Raw genomic sequence first — 16,086 nt, forward strand, 5'->3', positions numbered from 1 at the left:
ATAGCTCGCCAACGCTCGGGGCCCGCTCGTAGAAGAGCAAGGGTATCATAGCCCTGTCCCTCCAGCAAACCTCGCGCACTCTGTCCGTTCTGTTGTGTGAGGATCTTATGACCAGCGATCCAACATTATATCGGAAGTAGTAGCAGAGCGACAAAAGCAATGTGAGAGTCAAATCCATTGCCAGAAGTCAACTGCTCCAAACCAGAAGCACAGTCAAGGAGCGTAAATGGAGAAAATAACCACCATGGTGGGAAGACGACCGCAGCAGTCTGATGAGTGTGTCGTCATCAAACTATCAGGTGATATAAGAACTTGGGAAGGGTATATAGGAGATGAACAGCGAGACATGTATGTGTGTGGCAGGCAACGGTGGGAAGAGTCGAGAAGTACCAATATATGTAGAACACATATCGCACAAAATAGTCCGAAAAATGAATGATGGGATCGTAATTTTGAATCCTCGATCATATATGCAAAGCATATATCAAGCATGACATTGTGTCGGACTTGTGACACAGAGACAATAAGGGAGGGTTGTCTGTGATCTGGGAAACCGCACACCGACGATGCAGGAGTCGAAGAACCAAATATAACATCAGTGGCAAATAATCCGATACCACACACAAGACATAGTAGAACTTATGAGGAAGTGAAGTGAAATCACAACATCCATCATGAATGAGTGAGATGCAAACACGATGACGTAGGAGAAGAAGTGAGAAGTGGTCACAAATGATAGTGTTGCGGGAGTAGCGAGGGCAATATTGACTTTATGTGGAAACCCTCACGACCACTACCCGCCGCCATCACCACACACCACAAGCACAGAGATGCACATGTGACATATAAAGGAACGTGCAATATAATAAAATAAGAAAGACTAAAATAAAGAAATGACGACAAAAGGTCACGGACCCATAAATGTCTTCGATGCAACGGGCGGCTGCCGGCAAACCCGGATCGTTAGCGTTACTGTCGTACACTTCGCCTGAAACTCGTTGTTGATCCAGGACCGATGAGTTCCTGGTCATGCTCGAGGTTCAACGTATGTTTGTTGTCTTCGAAAATGGAGACATAGTTGAGCTGAATATATAGTCAGTGATGACTAACCCCCTCCCGGGGGTGGTAACCAGGAGGGCAGATGCATGAGAGAGAATGAGAAAGGGAAAAACTTCCAGCAGGGTGCAGGGAGATTATATAGCTTTCTAGGAGGACGCTAAGTCACGTTACAGGAGGCAAATCCAGCACCTTTTCCACGGAGATGGCCAGCTGATGACGCAGACTCCGGCTGCCGGGGGGAGGGGGACAGGGTTCAATTACTACTTTGCCTGCCAGACAAAAGGAAAGGACCGGAGAAAGAGGACTGGGTGGAGAGGGTGGAGCATCTAGTGTGAAGAGAAGAGCCTATCATTGAGTGTTTCTATCTCGTAGCATCATTAAATCCAGGGATACATGGTCCGGCATCATCCCAGATGAGCATCTTAGACCGTTCCAGCCTGCGCCTTCTTCCTCCGGAAGAGATACTGTAGGTTCAAGACCAAGGTCTGGACCCATGACGCCGCTGCCAACGCACAGATGGCCGTGAGGCCGTGGATGTAAAGGGGGGCGTCCGAGGATCGAAAGATCTGGGCTCCAGAGATACCGGAAAGGTTGGCGGACATGACGATCAACCTATTTTTGCCACCGTATTAGCACGTATTACCTTTATGGAATTAATGAGGGTATGTGTAACACGTACGCCATGGATATACTCCGCTCTTGGGGTGTTTTGCAATAGAAGGAAAGCCACCCAACGTTGAGAACACTATCCACATTAGCATATAAGCATCCAACGGGATATCTGAGGGAGACCAAAGGGGACATACTGCATACTACAGTAGGCTACATTAGCAATAGCAATGACCGAATACTTGTGCCAGCTTGATGCATCTGTAGGACTGGTGCGTAGACACGCATACGAAATGACGTTCCACGTGATACAGAGGAGGACGAAAGGCCCCCGATGCCCGATTTTGTCCCTGCAGCAGTCAGCATCCAACTTCCCCCACCACAGGACCCGTGTCACATACGAGGAATAAGCCAGAATCGTCGTCCAGACAATGCTAGCATACACTGGTACTGATGCCAGGGCATTTGCTCGCACGGCACTGAATCCAAAGGACTTGATCATGCTCGGAGTGTAAGTGTTCAGACCCTGGAAGCCGGACATGGCCACCAATGTGATGAACATATGCTGAAGCGTCGTGGGTTGCGTAACAGTCATCCAGATATCCCGGCCAGTGATCTTGATGTGTTCTCGCGTCTTTAGAGGGTCGTCAAGCAGGACACGGTCGATGATAATGCGCTTCTCACGAGGGGAGAAGTAGCTCCAGCGACCCATGCTGATGAGAGGACTTCCATCACCTGCCCTCTTGGGAATGAACATAATGAACAGAATAGCAGCGAAGATGGTAATCAGGCCCTCAACTACACACTGTTAGCTCTCCTCATTTACTCATGCGGCAGCATAGGGACACTTACCCAGGAAGATCCACCTCCACCCAGCAAGCCCACACTTTCCATCCAGCTTCAACAAGCCAGCCGAGATCAGACTCGATGTCGCTCCCGCAAACATCTGCCCATAGAAGAACAGAGTCGTCCGGAAACTGGTCTCAGGACGCTTATACCATGTCGAGAGATAGTACAGGGCGCCTATACCAAACCCATCGTTAGCCCTACCACCACAGACCAAACAGGGCGACCAGACAAACCAGGAATGAACCCTCCCTCCAACAGTCCCAACAACAACCTCGTGGCCAGAAACGCCGGATACGATTGCACAAAAGCCTGAAACGTGCCAACCAATCCCCAAGCGACCAACTGTGTCGACAACCAGATCTGGGGACCGATGCGCTGAAGTATAATATTCGACGGGATCTCCGTGATGACAATACCAGCCGAAAGCAACTGTGTTCCGATATTGATTTGGTTCGTGGTGACGCCCAGGTCCTCGGTGATAGTGGAGGTAAGGGCAGCGCTGATATTGCCGCGATCGATCTGGAGGCCGAAGAAAGCGAGAGCGAGGATGGGGATGAGGATGATATCAATCCTATATACCAGTCAGTTATATGCTTATACCCATATAGCAGTGAATGGACGACAGGGACGACAGACTTCCTCCGCAGCTTGCCCTCCTCCTTGTCATCCCAATCCTTGACGATCTCCTCCGAAGCAACATCATTCTCGGTATAGACCTCATCGACGACCTTCTTTTCCTCAAAAGGAGGCACCACACCATCCTTCGGGTCCTCGAACTCGAACTGTCTCCCCACCATCACGACGACGACGATATAAGACAGAGGTTGAGCAACACTTCAGTGACACAAGCCAACACTCTGAGTCAAGCAATCACCGACCGTATGCAAGGGACGTCCAAGACAATCAATAATAAGAAAAAGAAAAGCAAACACAACTGAAAAAGAAAAGTATATTCCTTTTTATCCGCTCGACAACACAACGCATAAAATCACCGAGTGAAAAAAAAGGTCTACGGTGCCTACATCCAATCTACTTATATTTAAAAACCCCCAGGCTCGGCAAAACAATCCCAAGTCCACGGTCTGGGCACAGACAGCATAGCGTGAGTGTGGGTGAGTGTGTGTGTCTAGACAGAACAGTCAATCAGTGAGAAGAGTTGACCCGCAATTCCACTATGAAGTGAGACGGGGGCTTGATGGCGCAATCGCCGCTGGCTTTGATGTCAGGGTTAGTTTTGGATCGATGGCCGCGCGTGCTAGATAGATTCTCATATCAATTTCTAACTATTCTAATTGCCTTTTTTTCAATCCTTTAAGCGATATACCTTATAAACTCACTTAGGCTGAAGGATTCGATGGTGTCATTTTTACCTGTTTTCATTGATCCCGTTGTGGTTGTCGTTCCCGTGGGATTGATCTATGGATTGGATAAGGAACGAACTCGCTCGGGTCCGTCCCAGGGTTTATCTACCGGGTGTGCCTTTTCTTGTTCCATGTGTCTTTTCTTTGTGTCTGGTTCTCTTTTGTTTCTCGGCTATTTAAACTTCCCTGATTTCATGGTATTAATTATCTATCTATGGTGTGATCGGTGGTTATCTGATTTCTTAGTGCTATTCTTGGCTACTTGTTTATCCATCCGCCCACTTCGCCTACTATGACTGACTGACTGACTATCGTGATCTACACGCGCCCCATGTCATGCATTCATTTTCATGACTCTTGTGATTTTCATCATGATGTACAAATAACCTATCCATATATATACATAACAATATCGCTCATAACTCATATCTGTACTCCGTCGTAGCATCAAGTCCACGCCTCCCAACTCAATCCTTCTCTATACTGAAGACCCACCTGTGGTCCCTCCGCCGCAATGATATACCCAGGTTCACACACAGAGTACGAAACCTTGGGTTGATTCGTGTAGAAGGAATCATACTTCACTTGCAGCGCATCCTTGAGGCTCTCTACAGACCCGTCGGGATGGAGAACCCGCCACGGCTGGATGCAGGTGTTACCCTTGCAGGACTTCAAGACGAGGAGGAGGGCGTCGATGCGATCGATCACGCTGGAAAGAGGTCTGTTTAGGAGGTTTATAGAGTCTTGTTGGGCGTAGATGTTGTTCATTTGGTAGGGGTCCGTCTGGGGCTGTTAGGTTATCTTCGATAAAGATAGTGAAGGGAAAAGTACTTACCGAGAGATCGTACAGCTCGTGGTCGCCGTCGCACCAGACGGAGTAGTACAGGTTATATTCTTCCGAGAGGATTCTCGCGGATTTGTAGGTGTTGTTTCCCATCATGGAGGAGCCTCCGGGTCCTGGTTACGTCAGCCATCTTCCCGTGGCAGTGAAGAGAGAAGGTTACTCACCGATAGAGCCGTACTCGCCTTCAAGCACGGCGTGGCCCCAGAATTCGACCGTGACATGCTCGTGCAAGATCGACTCGGTCTTCTTGCTAGTTGAAACGGGCATCGGAGTCCCGTCAAAGTCCTCTCGCAAGGGAACGCCAGCCAGCTCGAACAGTGTAGGCGCGATGTCAATGTGTGTGGTTACGCGGTCAACGCTCTTTCCTTCAGGAATGCCAGGGCCGCGAATGTAGAACGGGACTCGAATGTCCTCCTCATAGCCGGTCGTTTTGCCCGGAGGCAGACGATGATGGCCAATGTGGTAGCCGTTATCAGCACTGTAGATGATGTAGGTATTGTCGATCTGCCCGCTTTCTTCCAGCTGCGTGATCAGCGAATCCACCATCTCATCAACGGCTTGCAAGGCGCGCAGACGCTGGCGATAGAGATGGTCTTCGTAGTCGATGACGGTCTGGTTCTGGAGTTCCATGGTTTGGATCCACCCCGCACCGGAGTCCTACTCTTGTCAGCGGCCATCCCCGCCATAGGACCAGAACATCACACATACCTTGTCCGGATTGAAGTTCGGCGTCCGTGGCACCTTCGCATCAGCAAACAAATGCGCATGTCTCGGTGCAGGCAGCGGCTCCGTCATTTTCGGACCACCAGAACCACCCAGTCCTTCCACATCAATGTTCGTGTGCGGAGCGATCGGCGCGACCGTCAGGAAGAACGGCGCGTCGCTGTCCAGCGCATCTGCCAACAACCCCGATGCCTTCTCCCTCATCACATCCGTTGTGTATTGTCCCTCGTAGCTCCGCGGAGGCTCATGGTTTCGCTGGTACGTCGCGTTCCAGTACGAATAGGTGTGGGGATCGAGGAGGAAATCGGAGCCATTGAAGCCGTTCACAAACGGTGCGTTATAGGTAGCGACGCTGTGCGAGTTGAACAGTTTCCCCGTGTAGAAGGTATTGTAACCGGCGGACTGCAGCCAAACGGGGAGGAAGTTTTCGTTGAAGCCTTGGGCGACGAATTTGGGGTATCCGCCTATGCTGCATTAGCAGTCTTACACCGAAGAAACATGACCGATCTGAGAGGTATTCATACCATAAGGCGGGTTCACATCCGTCACATTAGTATTATGAGCCTGTCTTCCCGTCCAAAGACTCACGCGCGACGGACAGCACAGAGCAGTAGTAACAAAATGATTCAAAAACTCAGTACCCTTGTCCTTGATTCTCGCCTGTGTATACGGCATATACGCCGGGCTATTCATCCGCAGGTCCTGGTCATCCGTGAGAATGAAGAGGAAGTTGGGCTTGCGCGCGGAGACCGACGGCTCATCATCCAGCAGTACCTGCTGCTGCACAGCGAGGGCGTCGCATCCGACGAACAGGGCTAACAAAGCTGGCAAGAACATCATGGCGGGAGCAACAATCCAATTCCTGAATTGAATAAATTTACCCCCTGCAACGATGGTTTTGTTGTCTGTCACTCACCGACACTCAGTCACCGAAAACAACTATTAAAACAAGAAGTGAGTTCGAGCTCGCGATCAAGATAGCGATGGCGCAGCAACGGCACGGGATAACGCCATAGCTCTGATGGAGCCGATCAGACCAGTAGGTAGAATAGACTAGTCAGTCAGCACCTGGACTGGAGCTGCAGAGACTCGAGAGAGTGTGTGTGAACCTGGACGCAGCGCAAAAGCAAAGACGCGCCTCGTGGGCGGTGGATCAATGATCGGATTTAGTGGCAGATGGCATCACAGGCGGCCAATGACCTCCGGGCCAACTGGCCCCGTCATTCCGGCAATACTGTCTACTTTGGACTCCACCATGCATCTCGGCTATATTTTGAATTGGCATTGATGGATGGGGATCCTCTTGGAAGTGTCAAGGACATTGAAGCGAAGACGATTCATTGGCTGCTTGAGACATACTCCAGGTTTAGTCGCTAAGAGGCCCCTGGGGGAGAAGCAATGATGGATGCTGCTGTTGCTCCACTGTGGACCTCGGCTATGGAATTACGTGCTTGGATCTAAGATGAGCTCATGGCTATGCTTTGAGGGACAGTGATATCAGTAGAGCGAAAAGAGAAGACCGTCATGTCAATTGCCTAATGCTATGTGCAAGAATAAATCAGGGACCGTCTGGGACTTTACGTGAAGTGAAGACAATGGCTTTGGCACTGTCCGTATCTCCGCATCTCCTCAATTCCGTCGGTCGCAATACAAACAATCACATGATCAGGCTTCCATTTCGTTGCTCTTATGCACATCCACTACATACATGATTATATAACCAATTACCCTCATGCTCATCCATTATATCGAATTGAATGAATTGTCTACCGCCAGCTGTCGGTCACCGTCGCGGTCGACTCTCCGCACACTTGAGGAACGGTGTATTCCCGGTTCGGGTCGCTCTCCCACTCCACGGAGTCATCGCTCTCAACGCGGATGAACTTGTACTCAAATGACTCACCAGCCGGCAGAGTCACAGTTACATACCAAAGCGGGTTACTGGAAGTGTACTTGTCAGCGCTCAGAGCTATGCCATCGCTGGTGTCCCAGTCACCGAGCTGAGAGATCGACCCGACCAGGTAGATGTTCTCGCCGTAGGTGGTGGTCGCCGTCAGATCAAAGGTCACAGCTACGGCAGTGGGGGTGGTGCAGGAGGTCGAGGACGTAGTGGTGCTGGTCTTACTAGCAGTTGTGGTGGTCTTGCTGGTCGAGGTCACGCCGCCCGATCCAGTGGTGGTAGCCGTCGTAGTGGTGCCACCAGTAGCCACGATGCTCGGCCACGAGGTGACGGTCACACTGCTGTAGGTACCAGAGGCAGAGGTAGCCGCACAGGTGCCGGGCACGCTGCTGGCAGAGGTCTCACCCCAAGACGGGGGCACGACAGAGTTACGACGGTTGTTGGCGGTCAGCAGAGCAGCGTAAGACCAGGTCAGATCGCGAGCAGAAAGCTCGTCGCCATCAGACTTGTCGAATTGCTCAGACAGAGAGCCGTTGCTTGCGGCGTGAGTTTCCTAATCCTGTTAGTACGCACCCTCTGTAAATATGAGCGCTCGTCTAGCGTAGACTTACCACAATAGAAACAAAACCATCAGCGAAAGTCTTGACGGCATCCACAATGCTGCTATAGGTCGAGCTGGACGAAGAGTACGTGCCGGTGGCAGCACCACTGTACAGAGCCTTGAAGAAGTCAAGTGACACGTCTGTGATCTCCAACGACCCCTGCTTGTCCCACTGGTACAGAGCATCGTACAGCTGTTCCGCGGCAGCCAAGGTGCACAGGAACCACGGGTTGCCGTTGTAGTAGCTATCCTCAGGGTACCGACCGACGGCAACCGCCTCACTGTCACTGAGACCATCGTTGAGAGTATAGATCGAGCGGAAAGAGTCTACAACCTCCTTGTGGTTGGCGAGCGCACGCGGGGAGCAGGGCTGGAAGGTGGAGTCGTCGCATCCAGCCTCAGGATCAAAGGTGTGGATGCTTCCCAGGAGGGTGTTTGTGTCCTTGCCGGAACGGCTGCTGTCAAAGTTGGCCAGGATGTAGCTGCCGGTCCAGAAGGACTGCAGGTAGCAGAGAATCTGAGGTGCCTGCGAATCACACCAGGAGCAGGACGAGCCGACGGCCGTCGCGAAGGCACTACCTTCGACGAGGGCGCGGTGTTGCACGGCAATGGTGAAGAAGGACGAGCCATTAACTTCTTCCCAGAGATCTGCGACCGCGAGTTAGCTCCGATGCACAAACACCCTTGAACCCCGATCAATCAAACACACCATATCCCGTCTGGTTCCAGTACTGAGCCACATACGACAGGTCGTTCCTAACGAGGGGCCAAACAATCTCTGTTGCAGCGCTGGTGTAGCCATTGTCCTGACCAGTCAGCTACATATGTTGCAGATCAGACGCAAGGGGGTGGAGAACATACAAGCAGCCACTGCCCGAAGCCGATCATAGCAGTTGCTCTCAGGGCAGGACCATCACGCTGCGGCCGTCCCCAAGACCCGGTGTAGGCAGTCTCATCGACATTGAACTTGGGCTCACCAAGACCACCGCTGGACAGACCACCAGAGGGGTTACTGACACCCTGAATAATTGCCTGAGAGGAGATGTAGTGCTCAATGGTGGAAAGGAGATCAGTATCTCCATTGCGGAAGAGGTCGACGAGGGTCTTGATGACGAGACCAGAGTCGCGAGTCCAGGTGTAGAAGTCTACAATCATCAAAAGACACGCCAGTCAGCATCAATCAACCAAGACACATTCAGAATCCGAATTCCAAACATACAGTCCGGGTTATCGGTGCTGGGACTGGCAACGACAATGCCAGAGTCCGCGCCCGACACCCAAGCACCGTCCGCCCCGATGTTATTCAGGATCGCAGTACGAGCCACGGTCGCTTCGTTGCTCAACCACGAATCCAATGTCGCGCGCTTGGAAATGACACTTGCCAACCCCGAGCAGACAAGGCCGCTCAGGGCGAGAAGAGATCGGAACGACATTGCGGTGGGGGAGTAACGATGTTGAGGATGAAGCTCAGTCACTCAGTTGTCGCGTCTTGAGGGGGAGGAAGCTACTTTCAACCCCTCACTGACCCCTGAGCGACCACGTCAATTTATAGCCAAACCAACATCTGCACGAGGGGGGAAGTTGAAGGAAGAAGCACATGCATCAACACACAATACAAATTGCAATGCAACATCGCTTAGCTTCTAGCTTGGTATTCCTGCAGAGACAATCTCGCCACTTCAGCTCTTCAGCTGGTGAACGGACGAGGCCCCAGAACGACGAATCTCCGGTGGTGTGGAAGAACCAGCCTATCGCGGTGTCGGGCCGGCCCGGGGGAAATTGCACTGAATCCACCGGCACTGCAGAATGGCCCTGTGCCTTGGAGATGTGTCCAATCGCTGGCCGCATTGACCTGAATTGCAATTTATTTCAATTCCCGGGGATTCGCCGTCCCCGGTCGAGCGTGGTGGCTTGATTGGCTGCTATAACAATGGTAATTATACCTAACGGGAAGCTATAATGCAGGTCCCAAGGTCCAACGCGTGGTATATACCCTTCCATTAATATAACGAGTACTACTTATTATGACCTTATATATCCTTTGCCGAGGCCAGACACTTCCATCATTACTTTCATAAGGCTAGGTCCCTGACCCTCCGGACCCCTCCGCCAATAGCATCAGATGTGGAACGCCGCGGTATTCTGCAGGATGAACTCATATGTCCCGTTGCGGAAATCATCCGTAAGGAGACTGGCGCTGTTCGCTCCGAAATTCATCAACTGTCGTGATTCCTTCCACTGGGGCCATTCCATGTACTCCCCCCGATTGGAGTTCGGATCCAGTGTATACACAAAACTCAGATAATACGTGTGGCTGGAACTCGCTGCATAGTTCGGCTTGATCCCATAGAACACCTGCAGCAGGTCACTTCCATGGAAGGTCCCCAGAATTGGCGTGCCATAGTCATAGGTCGCCAGGTACGACCATTTCGGGAGGTCAGGGGAGAGCTCCTCTGCATATGACAGGAATGCCCGCCGGGTAATGGTGAAGACTAAGTCGCCGAGAATGGCGGCCAATCGCTTAAATTGCGGATACCAGTTGTTGGCCGTGCCCGTCCTAAAGGGAGACCCATATGTGGTGGTGTCTGGGTACAGGGCCACTAATTCTTCAAGCTGCTCCTGGCTAGCGTCATAGAAGAAGTAGGAGCCCAGATAGTCGACTACCTCGTCGATCGTCGTAATATTGGACTGAAACAAGGCGAACAAGGTCCCCTCATCCTCTTGGTCGCCCACGATGAATGGGACCCGCGCATACTTCCCTGATTTGCCCAAAACGTCTGGTGACGCCGACAATGCCGTCCCGTCTGGTCGAGGTACATATGATAGCGCCACGGAGTGATAACCTAGGATCCCCGGCACGGAGTTTGCCGCATTGAGATAGTCGGTGTAGTCTAGCTCACGCAGACAAGCCAGGGTGTTGTTGGAAGAGGAACAGCCTGCAGAGTCCACAACCGCATCATATACTTGCTGTCCCTTGACTCCGTCGACAGGGTCTGCGGGAACCACACTACCGGAGTCCATGATGGCTCCCCGAAACAAGGGCTTATCCTTGTAGGTGATGTTTCCGTCGTACAAGATCATCTGATCAAAGACGGAAATAGCCCCTGCTGATTCTCCCCAGATTGTCACCTTGTCTGGGTCTCCACCAAACGCCTCGATGTTGTCGGCCACCCACTGCAGGGCAAGGCGTTGGTCAAGTAGACCTAAGTTGGCGGACCCGTCCTCCAGAATCTCCTTTCCGGGCAGGAACCCGAAGCCCCCTACGCGATAGTTCATCGCTACAAACACGATAGGCATGTTCTTGTCTATCGACGATGATACCATCGTTGTACCGTCATACATGGCCTTTGAACCAAGTTCAAAGCCTCCGCCAAAGATCCAGACCAGCACGGGCAGCTTCGCGTCCGCAGTGGTCCCGGCTGGGCGCCGAATGTCAATGTTCAGACAATCCTCGAGGGCATTGGTAGCCGACTGTACCAACGGGAGATCCGCAAGGAGACCAATGACAGAGGTCGGGAATTCGCTCTCATCCGTGGTGAAGTACATCTGCGGACAAGACTGCGAGGCACCGGTTGCCTGGACAGTACCGAGGGAGGTTTCCAAAGGCTGTGGAGGCTTCAGACGCAGCGAGCCCGTGGGGGCCTGCGCGAAGGGGATATTGTTGAAGCTCTCAACATCGCCCGACTTGCCAATGATGGTGGCCGACGGATGCGCAATAGTGACAGTAGGAGCTGCATCCCGTTTGACTGGGGTGGCCCAGACGGCGAGGGGAAGGGAGAGCCAAAGAAGGGCCTTCATGATGGCCATGATCTGTACAGCTATGGGTCACAGGCTCTCCGATCGGGCTACGAGGAACCCTATATACAGTTTTCCATTTTCCCACCTTCGTTTCAAGTGCGGAAATCCATCTATGTCCTGAAGCATAATCCGAGAACCGAAAAACCAGCTCCCAAGGGGTTTTCGACATCTCCATGTGCCTCCTCGGCTGTGGATCCAGTTATGAGACCTGCATTTTAGGCATCAAGACAGCAAAACCCCCTATACCCCTAGCCAGCTGGCCTGACGATCGCTGATTCGAAGGTTCTCCATCATGGGGGGAAAGACAGCGTGGGCGGAGAATATCACGCCAACCGGGTGGCCCAGGAACGGTCGAACCCGTTCCCATGCGCAAACCGAGGCTGGTACAAGGGGGGACCATATCAGCAGATCAGTGAAAATATATTAGGTCAACATTGCTAGCATCCTGTTGGTCACTTCACGAGGATAGAGTTGATCAAATGCCGCTTCCCCCGCAGTTCGAAGGCTGCAGAATGACTGCCTTTGCGGGGAAAGGAGCCTCGACCGTTGCGCTTTGGTTCGCCAACTCGGACATTTCACCTGCTTTGTCGAATCTTCCGATTCGCATGCCTGGTGATACAACTCAGTTGGGCTGCTTGCATAGTTCAGCAATATTGAGGAACTCAATGTAGCAAACACAACGTGCTTGTGGTTGTGTTGGGGTTTGGAAAAGCGGTTCGGAACTCCGACCAAAAATGAAGGAAAAAGGAAATCATATGCAAATCCGGTTCGTGGGTCGGCCGATCGTCGGCTATCAAACCGCACCCAAACTATGTACAGTCAAAGCTAAGAATAAATCCTCCAAGTTACCAAAATCCAGTCAACGCCCCTTTAATTTTATACAAGACAAGCCCGCCAAAATTCAGTCCCAACGAAAATTTCATTTCTCCCATCCATTCCAACGCTCAAAATCCCCCGTGTCGAGGTCAAATAAATCCAACATTCGTCCAACACTCTGGTCAATGAGGTCCTCGATACTTGCGGCCTTGATGTAGAACGCAGGCACTGGGGGGAAGATGACTGCCCCAGCTCGTGTAACCTCCAACATGTTTCGCAGATGGATCTCGCTTAATGGCGTCTCCCGCGCTACTAGCACCAATCGCCTGCGCTCCTTGAGCATCACATCTGCTGTCCTTGAGATGAGATCGTCACAAAAGCCCGAGTGGATAGCAGCCAATGTTTTCATGCTGCACGGTACCACGATCATTCCGTCTGCGCGGAATGAGCCGCTGGACACTGGGGCAGCCATGTCATTGATGTTGTGTACGTAGTCGGCCAGCGCTTTCACGTTTGAGGGATGGTAGTCGGTCTCGTATTTGATCGTAGCCTCCGCCCACTTGCTCATCACCAGATGCGTCTCCACGTTGAGACGGCGCAGGGCAATTAGGACTTTGATGCCGAGCATGGCTCCAGTAGCACCCGTCATGGCCACTACAATGCGGCGGCGACGGGGCGCTGGACGGGCAACGGCCACGTGATCATTATCGATGGGCATTTCGCTGGTGGGAGGAGATGCACGACCGGAGTTTGGGGTAGTAGTACCGGACAGAAGTGCGTTGAACATATGTGTTGATGCGGAATATATTGTGTTGTAGTAGGCACAATTGCGTAGATTGGATGTTCCCGTTATGGGGTGATATGTCTCGATGGATGGATGGCAATGATAGCTGTCAGGAAGTTGAGCTGTCAAGTATATATATATAATCCAGTGGCAACCCGGTATCTACAGTAAATCATTGAGTTGAAAGCTTTTTTTGCTGGGATCGATTTCTTAGGACACTTCTCTGCCTTACGGTCGATCTCGGTGTGGCCCTGTTTTGCCATTGAGTCCGAGACCTCCGAGCCACCGAGAGGCCGTTCCCGAGGAGCGGCATAACGTCATGGATCGCTCAAAGAAAACCCAGCTCTTTGGATAAGTCAAACATGGGTACTGCGACGGTTAGCTCGGTCAATTATAGTCGGCAATCTCGGCATACCATTCATGATAGAGTCAAGATAGCTGGCTGGTGAGAAGTCTTGACCGAAGTCGTCCGGGATCCCGTTCGGCATACTGCAAAATCAGCACCCACCGCACAGCTCCACATATCAAACAATAGTGGGCGCACATACCCATAGACAGGAAAAAACGGCTGGGGCTGTTCCTCGCGTTCTGTCCCAACATTTGCTTCCCCCTTTTCACGTTCAACTGCCGTTCGAACCGCATTGCGCAGAGTGATTAACGCCCGTATATGCCGTTCCGATAGCCATTGCCCGTTCTCCGATGTTGTGTTCTCCACTGTGCCCACTGAACCTGCGGCAGAGAAGACCTCAATCACCTTTTGCTGTAAATCACGGCACTCGGGATCATTCCGGGTCTCCTCCCAAATGCAGAGAAGTAAAGTGGAACTAAGAACTGTGTGCACCATTGACCAGCTTCGGAGGGGGACCACACTAAGAGCCTGAAAATCCAAAAAGGCCCTAGAAGCGTCGATCAGGCTCAATTTGGCGCGGGTGCGCAAGATGTCATAGGACGCGTCTTGCATCACAGTGCGCTTTAGCGCTGGACGTGTCAAGACGGAAATGGCTAGAGACATATGCATTCGCAAAGCCAGGTGCTCCAGGTTGTGTTGGAGGCTTTTGCATTCCTGGCGGTCACGCAGATGTGGCTGAGTGCGTTGGTTGAGGCTATCAATCGTGGCCAAAATGTCAAGCTGTCGCGCATTTTCCGGTATTTCAGGACCATCTGTTGTGATCATGTTCAACGCAATTTGGCATAGAAAATACATGGCTTCCGTAAAACAAAGTTCGTTGCTGGAGAGAATCGAATAATCTGGAGCCCACCCAGTCATGGAGACCACACGAGGCCGGTCGTAACATAAACAGAGCAGGCAATCTTGCCAAACAACAGTGTACCTGTAACTGCGTCAGCTTGTATCGCGATCTGTAGCATTGCTTATGTACCATAGCTTCCGTGCTTTGTATTTGACATGGTCCGGTAGGTGTGCTACACTCTTTTCGGTGTGAAGACCCAATGTCTGTGCAAGACGGACTGTTGTCCCCAACAAAGCCCATGCTGCATCAGACTGGCCATTGTTTTGCAGAGTGTTCCCTATGATCAAGAGTGCTTGTATGATGTCCATAGTCGGACGGAAGAGAAAGTTGGCTAGTCGAAGAGCTTGAAAGGATCGTTTGGCTTATTCTTGTTAGTTCAACATGCATAGACAATCATCCTGGGTGACGTACCGAAGTCCTGGTATAGCTCGGTTCTTTGCATGTAATCCAGGTCAGAATAATGCGCACCAGACGCCAAAGCCGCAAGTAGCAGGCTAATCATCCCGACAGACCGATCAGTGGCCCAACGTTCGCAAATCTGTGAAGTGTTCTGTAGCTCTCCTGCTGCAAGAGCATTGAGGTATGAACACACATCCTGCTCAAATCTCTCAATGTCAAGTATGATAGGATTGAAAGGGTGGGCTGATATTCTATAGAAATGAAAGAACCTGCCCTCTGTTAGTGGTTGCTGTGATCAACAACAAGGTGTGCTTACTTCAAGAGTTCCGTTCGCTGTGGGATGATTCGTAGAAGTTCTCTCCACCGGTCCCGAGGTGTTCGAAAGTCCATAAAAGGATAGCTACCGTAAGTATTTTGCAGGCCTAAAACAGAGCCCACCTCACGGGTCATGGAGCCATTGGTATCTTGCGTGCGATTACGCAGATATGATAATACCGAGTTGTCTCCCGAGTAGACAAGGTCATTATCGGGACCATCGGAAGATGGGATACGAGTGTTATAGTACTGCCTTGTCTCCGTCTGAACATCTGGTTGACTGCGTGTTGAGGGCAGAGTTTGTGGCTCGGCATCGAGTCCCTGTTCAGCGACTGATGTCTGATTTGGTCCGCGAGGAGCAGCCGAGGAATGTCTTTGGTTGATATTACGGGACTTTTTAGACCCTGAGGAATCTTGATCATACACACATATTTGGGGATGGCCCCTTCGACGGCATGTTCGACAGGGCTGAGTGCTGTCGCATTTCACCTTGCGCTGGCGGCAAGGATAACACGCTCGAGCCTCGCGCTGATTGCGTTTCTGTCGCAGCACGCGGTCGATCTCTTCACGATTTATCGGGGTGCCCATAATTCTACTACCGCTGTGTCGGCACCTCAAGAGTGCATATTTTCCGGAAGAATTTTGCGGAATTATATTGCTTCTCTCTCCGGGGTATTAGTTGATATAGTCGCGGTGGTCGTGCAAAGCGTCGAAGTGGCGGATCTGATCGGCACCTCGGTTCCGAGATGAGTCAGCAATTGGTATAAAGCCAATTCGA

The 16,086-nt window shown here is 51.6% G+C and overlaps 6 protein-coding genes across 6 annotated transcripts; all 6 read right to left on the reverse strand.

The window, feature by feature from the left end:
- Positions 1 to 1,481: 1,481 nt before the first annotated feature.
- On the reverse strand, positions 1,482 to 3,314 carry BO85DRAFT_361963 (vitamin H transporter; the record flags this gene model as incomplete). Its single annotated transcript, XM_025655606.1, has 7 exons — positions 1,482 to 1,671; positions 1,739 to 1,804; positions 1,866 to 2,018; positions 2,070 to 2,466; positions 2,521 to 2,691; positions 2,751 to 3,088; positions 3,154 to 3,314. 7 exons carry the CDS (start codon positions 3,312 to 3,314, stop codon positions 1,482 to 1,484), a joined length of 1,476 nt encoding a protein of 491 aa, XP_025519655.1.
- A 935-nt stretch (positions 3,315 to 4,249) lies between these two features.
- BO85DRAFT_115336 (sulfatase family protein) lies at positions 4,250 to 6,393 on the reverse strand. The gene is made up of 5 exons (XM_025653864.1): positions 5,970 to 6,393; positions 5,431 to 5,909; positions 4,887 to 5,379; positions 4,714 to 4,835; positions 4,250 to 4,661 (listed from the first exon to the last, which is right to left on the reverse strand). The coding sequence occupies exons 1-5, from the start codon at positions 6,283 to 6,285 to the stop codon at positions 4,326 to 4,328; spliced, it is 1,746 nt and encodes a 581-aa protein (XP_025519656.1). The 5' UTR covers positions 6,286 to 6,393; the 3' UTR covers positions 4,250 to 4,325.
- A 791-nt stretch (positions 6,394 to 7,184) lies between these two features.
- BO85DRAFT_115566 (putative glucan 1,4-alpha-glucosidase) lies at positions 7,185 to 9,463 on the reverse strand. The gene is made up of 5 exons (XM_025653868.1): positions 9,166 to 9,463; positions 8,808 to 9,091; positions 8,656 to 8,752; positions 7,957 to 8,594; positions 7,185 to 7,898 (listed from the first exon to the last, which is right to left on the reverse strand). The coding sequence occupies exons 1-5, from the start codon at positions 9,377 to 9,379 to the stop codon at positions 7,212 to 7,214; spliced, it is 1,920 nt and encodes a 639-aa protein (XP_025519657.1). The 5' UTR covers positions 9,380 to 9,463; the 3' UTR covers positions 7,185 to 7,211.
- Positions 9,464 to 9,731: 268 nt separating this feature from the next.
- On the reverse strand, positions 9,732 to 11,848 carry BO85DRAFT_115601 (extracellular lipase). The gene is made up of 2 exons (XM_025653869.1): positions 9,985 to 11,848; positions 9,732 to 9,931 (listed from the first exon to the last, which is right to left on the reverse strand). Exon 1 carries the CDS (start codon positions 11,751 to 11,753, stop codon positions 10,065 to 10,067), a length of 1,689 nt encoding a protein of 562 aa, XP_025519658.1. The 5' UTR covers positions 11,754 to 11,848; the 3' UTR covers positions 9,732 to 9,931; positions 9,985 to 10,064.
- A 556-nt stretch (positions 11,849 to 12,404) lies between these two features.
- Positions 12,405 to 13,713, reverse strand: BO85DRAFT_115637 (UbiX family flavin prenyltransferase). The gene has a single exon (XM_025653870.1). The coding sequence runs from the start codon at positions 13,345 to 13,347 to the stop codon at positions 12,664 to 12,666; it is 684 nt and encodes a 227-aa protein (XP_025519659.1). The 5' UTR covers positions 13,348 to 13,713; the 3' UTR covers positions 12,405 to 12,663.
- Positions 13,510 to 15,992, reverse strand: BO85DRAFT_115532 (Zn(II)2Cys6 transcription factor). Its single transcript, XM_025653866.1, has 6 exons — positions 15,310 to 15,992; positions 15,006 to 15,262; positions 14,724 to 14,955; positions 13,893 to 14,675; positions 13,760 to 13,833; positions 13,510 to 13,713 (listed from the first exon to the last, which is right to left on the reverse strand). Exons 1-6 carry the CDS (start codon positions 15,894 to 15,896, stop codon positions 13,673 to 13,675), a joined length of 1,974 nt encoding a protein of 657 aa, XP_025519660.1. The 5' UTR covers positions 15,897 to 15,992; the 3' UTR covers positions 13,510 to 13,672.
- Between the last annotated feature and the right edge of the window lie 94 nt (positions 15,993 to 16,086).

The sequence above is a fragment of the Aspergillus piperis genome (assembly GCF_003184755.1).
Source record: "Aspergillus piperis CBS 112811 unplaced genomic scaffold BO85scaffold_2, whole genome shotgun sequence".
NCBI classification, from domain to species: domain Eukaryota; kingdom Fungi; phylum Ascomycota; class Eurotiomycetes; order Eurotiales; family Aspergillaceae; genus Aspergillus; species Aspergillus piperis.

Bases quoted from the DNA above. Each gene is read 5' to 3' on its own strand.
- BO85DRAFT_115336 (XM_025653864.1), bottom strand. From the start codon at position 6,285: ATGATGTTCTTGCCAGCTTTGTTAGCCCTGTTCGTCGGATGCGACGCC. The intron at 5,910-5,969 runs GTATGAATACCT...AATGCAGCATAG, and splicing joins GGATGTGAACCCGCCTTATG to GCGGATACCCCAAATTCGTC. The intron at 4,836-4,886 runs GTGAGTAACCTT...TGACGTAACCAG, and splicing joins AGGCGAGTACGGCTCTATCG to GACCCGGAGGCTCCTCCATG.
- BO85DRAFT_115566 (XM_025653868.1), bottom strand. From the start codon at position 9,379: ATGTCGTTCCGATCTCTTCTCGCCCTGAGCGGCCTTGTCTGCTCGGGG. The intron at 8,753-8,807 runs GTATGTTCTCCA...CTGACTGGTCAG, and splicing joins GCTTCGGGCAGTGGCTGCTT to GACAATGGCTACACCAGCGC. The intron at 7,899-7,956 runs GTAAGTCTACGC...TAACAGGATTAG, and splicing joins ATGGTTTTGTTTCTATTGTG to GAAACTCACGCCGCAAGCAA.
- BO85DRAFT_115601 (XM_025653869.1), bottom strand. From the start codon at position 11,753: ATGGCCATCATGAAGGCCCTTCTTTGGCTCTCCCTTCCCCTCGCCGTC.
- BO85DRAFT_115637 (XM_025653870.1), bottom strand. From the start codon at position 13,347: ATGTTCAACGCACTTCTGTCCGGTACTACTACCCCAAACTCCGGTCGT.
- BO85DRAFT_115532 (XM_025653866.1), bottom strand. From the start codon at position 15,896: ATGGGCACCCCGATAAATCGTGAAGAGATCGACCGCGTGCTGCGACAG. The intron at 14,676-14,723 runs GTACATAAGCAA...ACGCAGTTACAG, and splicing joins TACAAAGCACGGAAGCTATG to GTACACTGTTGTTTGGCAAG. The intron at 13,714-13,759 runs GTATGCCGAGAT...TAACCGTCGCAG, and splicing joins TCTTGACTCTATCATGAATG to TACCCATGTTTGACTTATCC.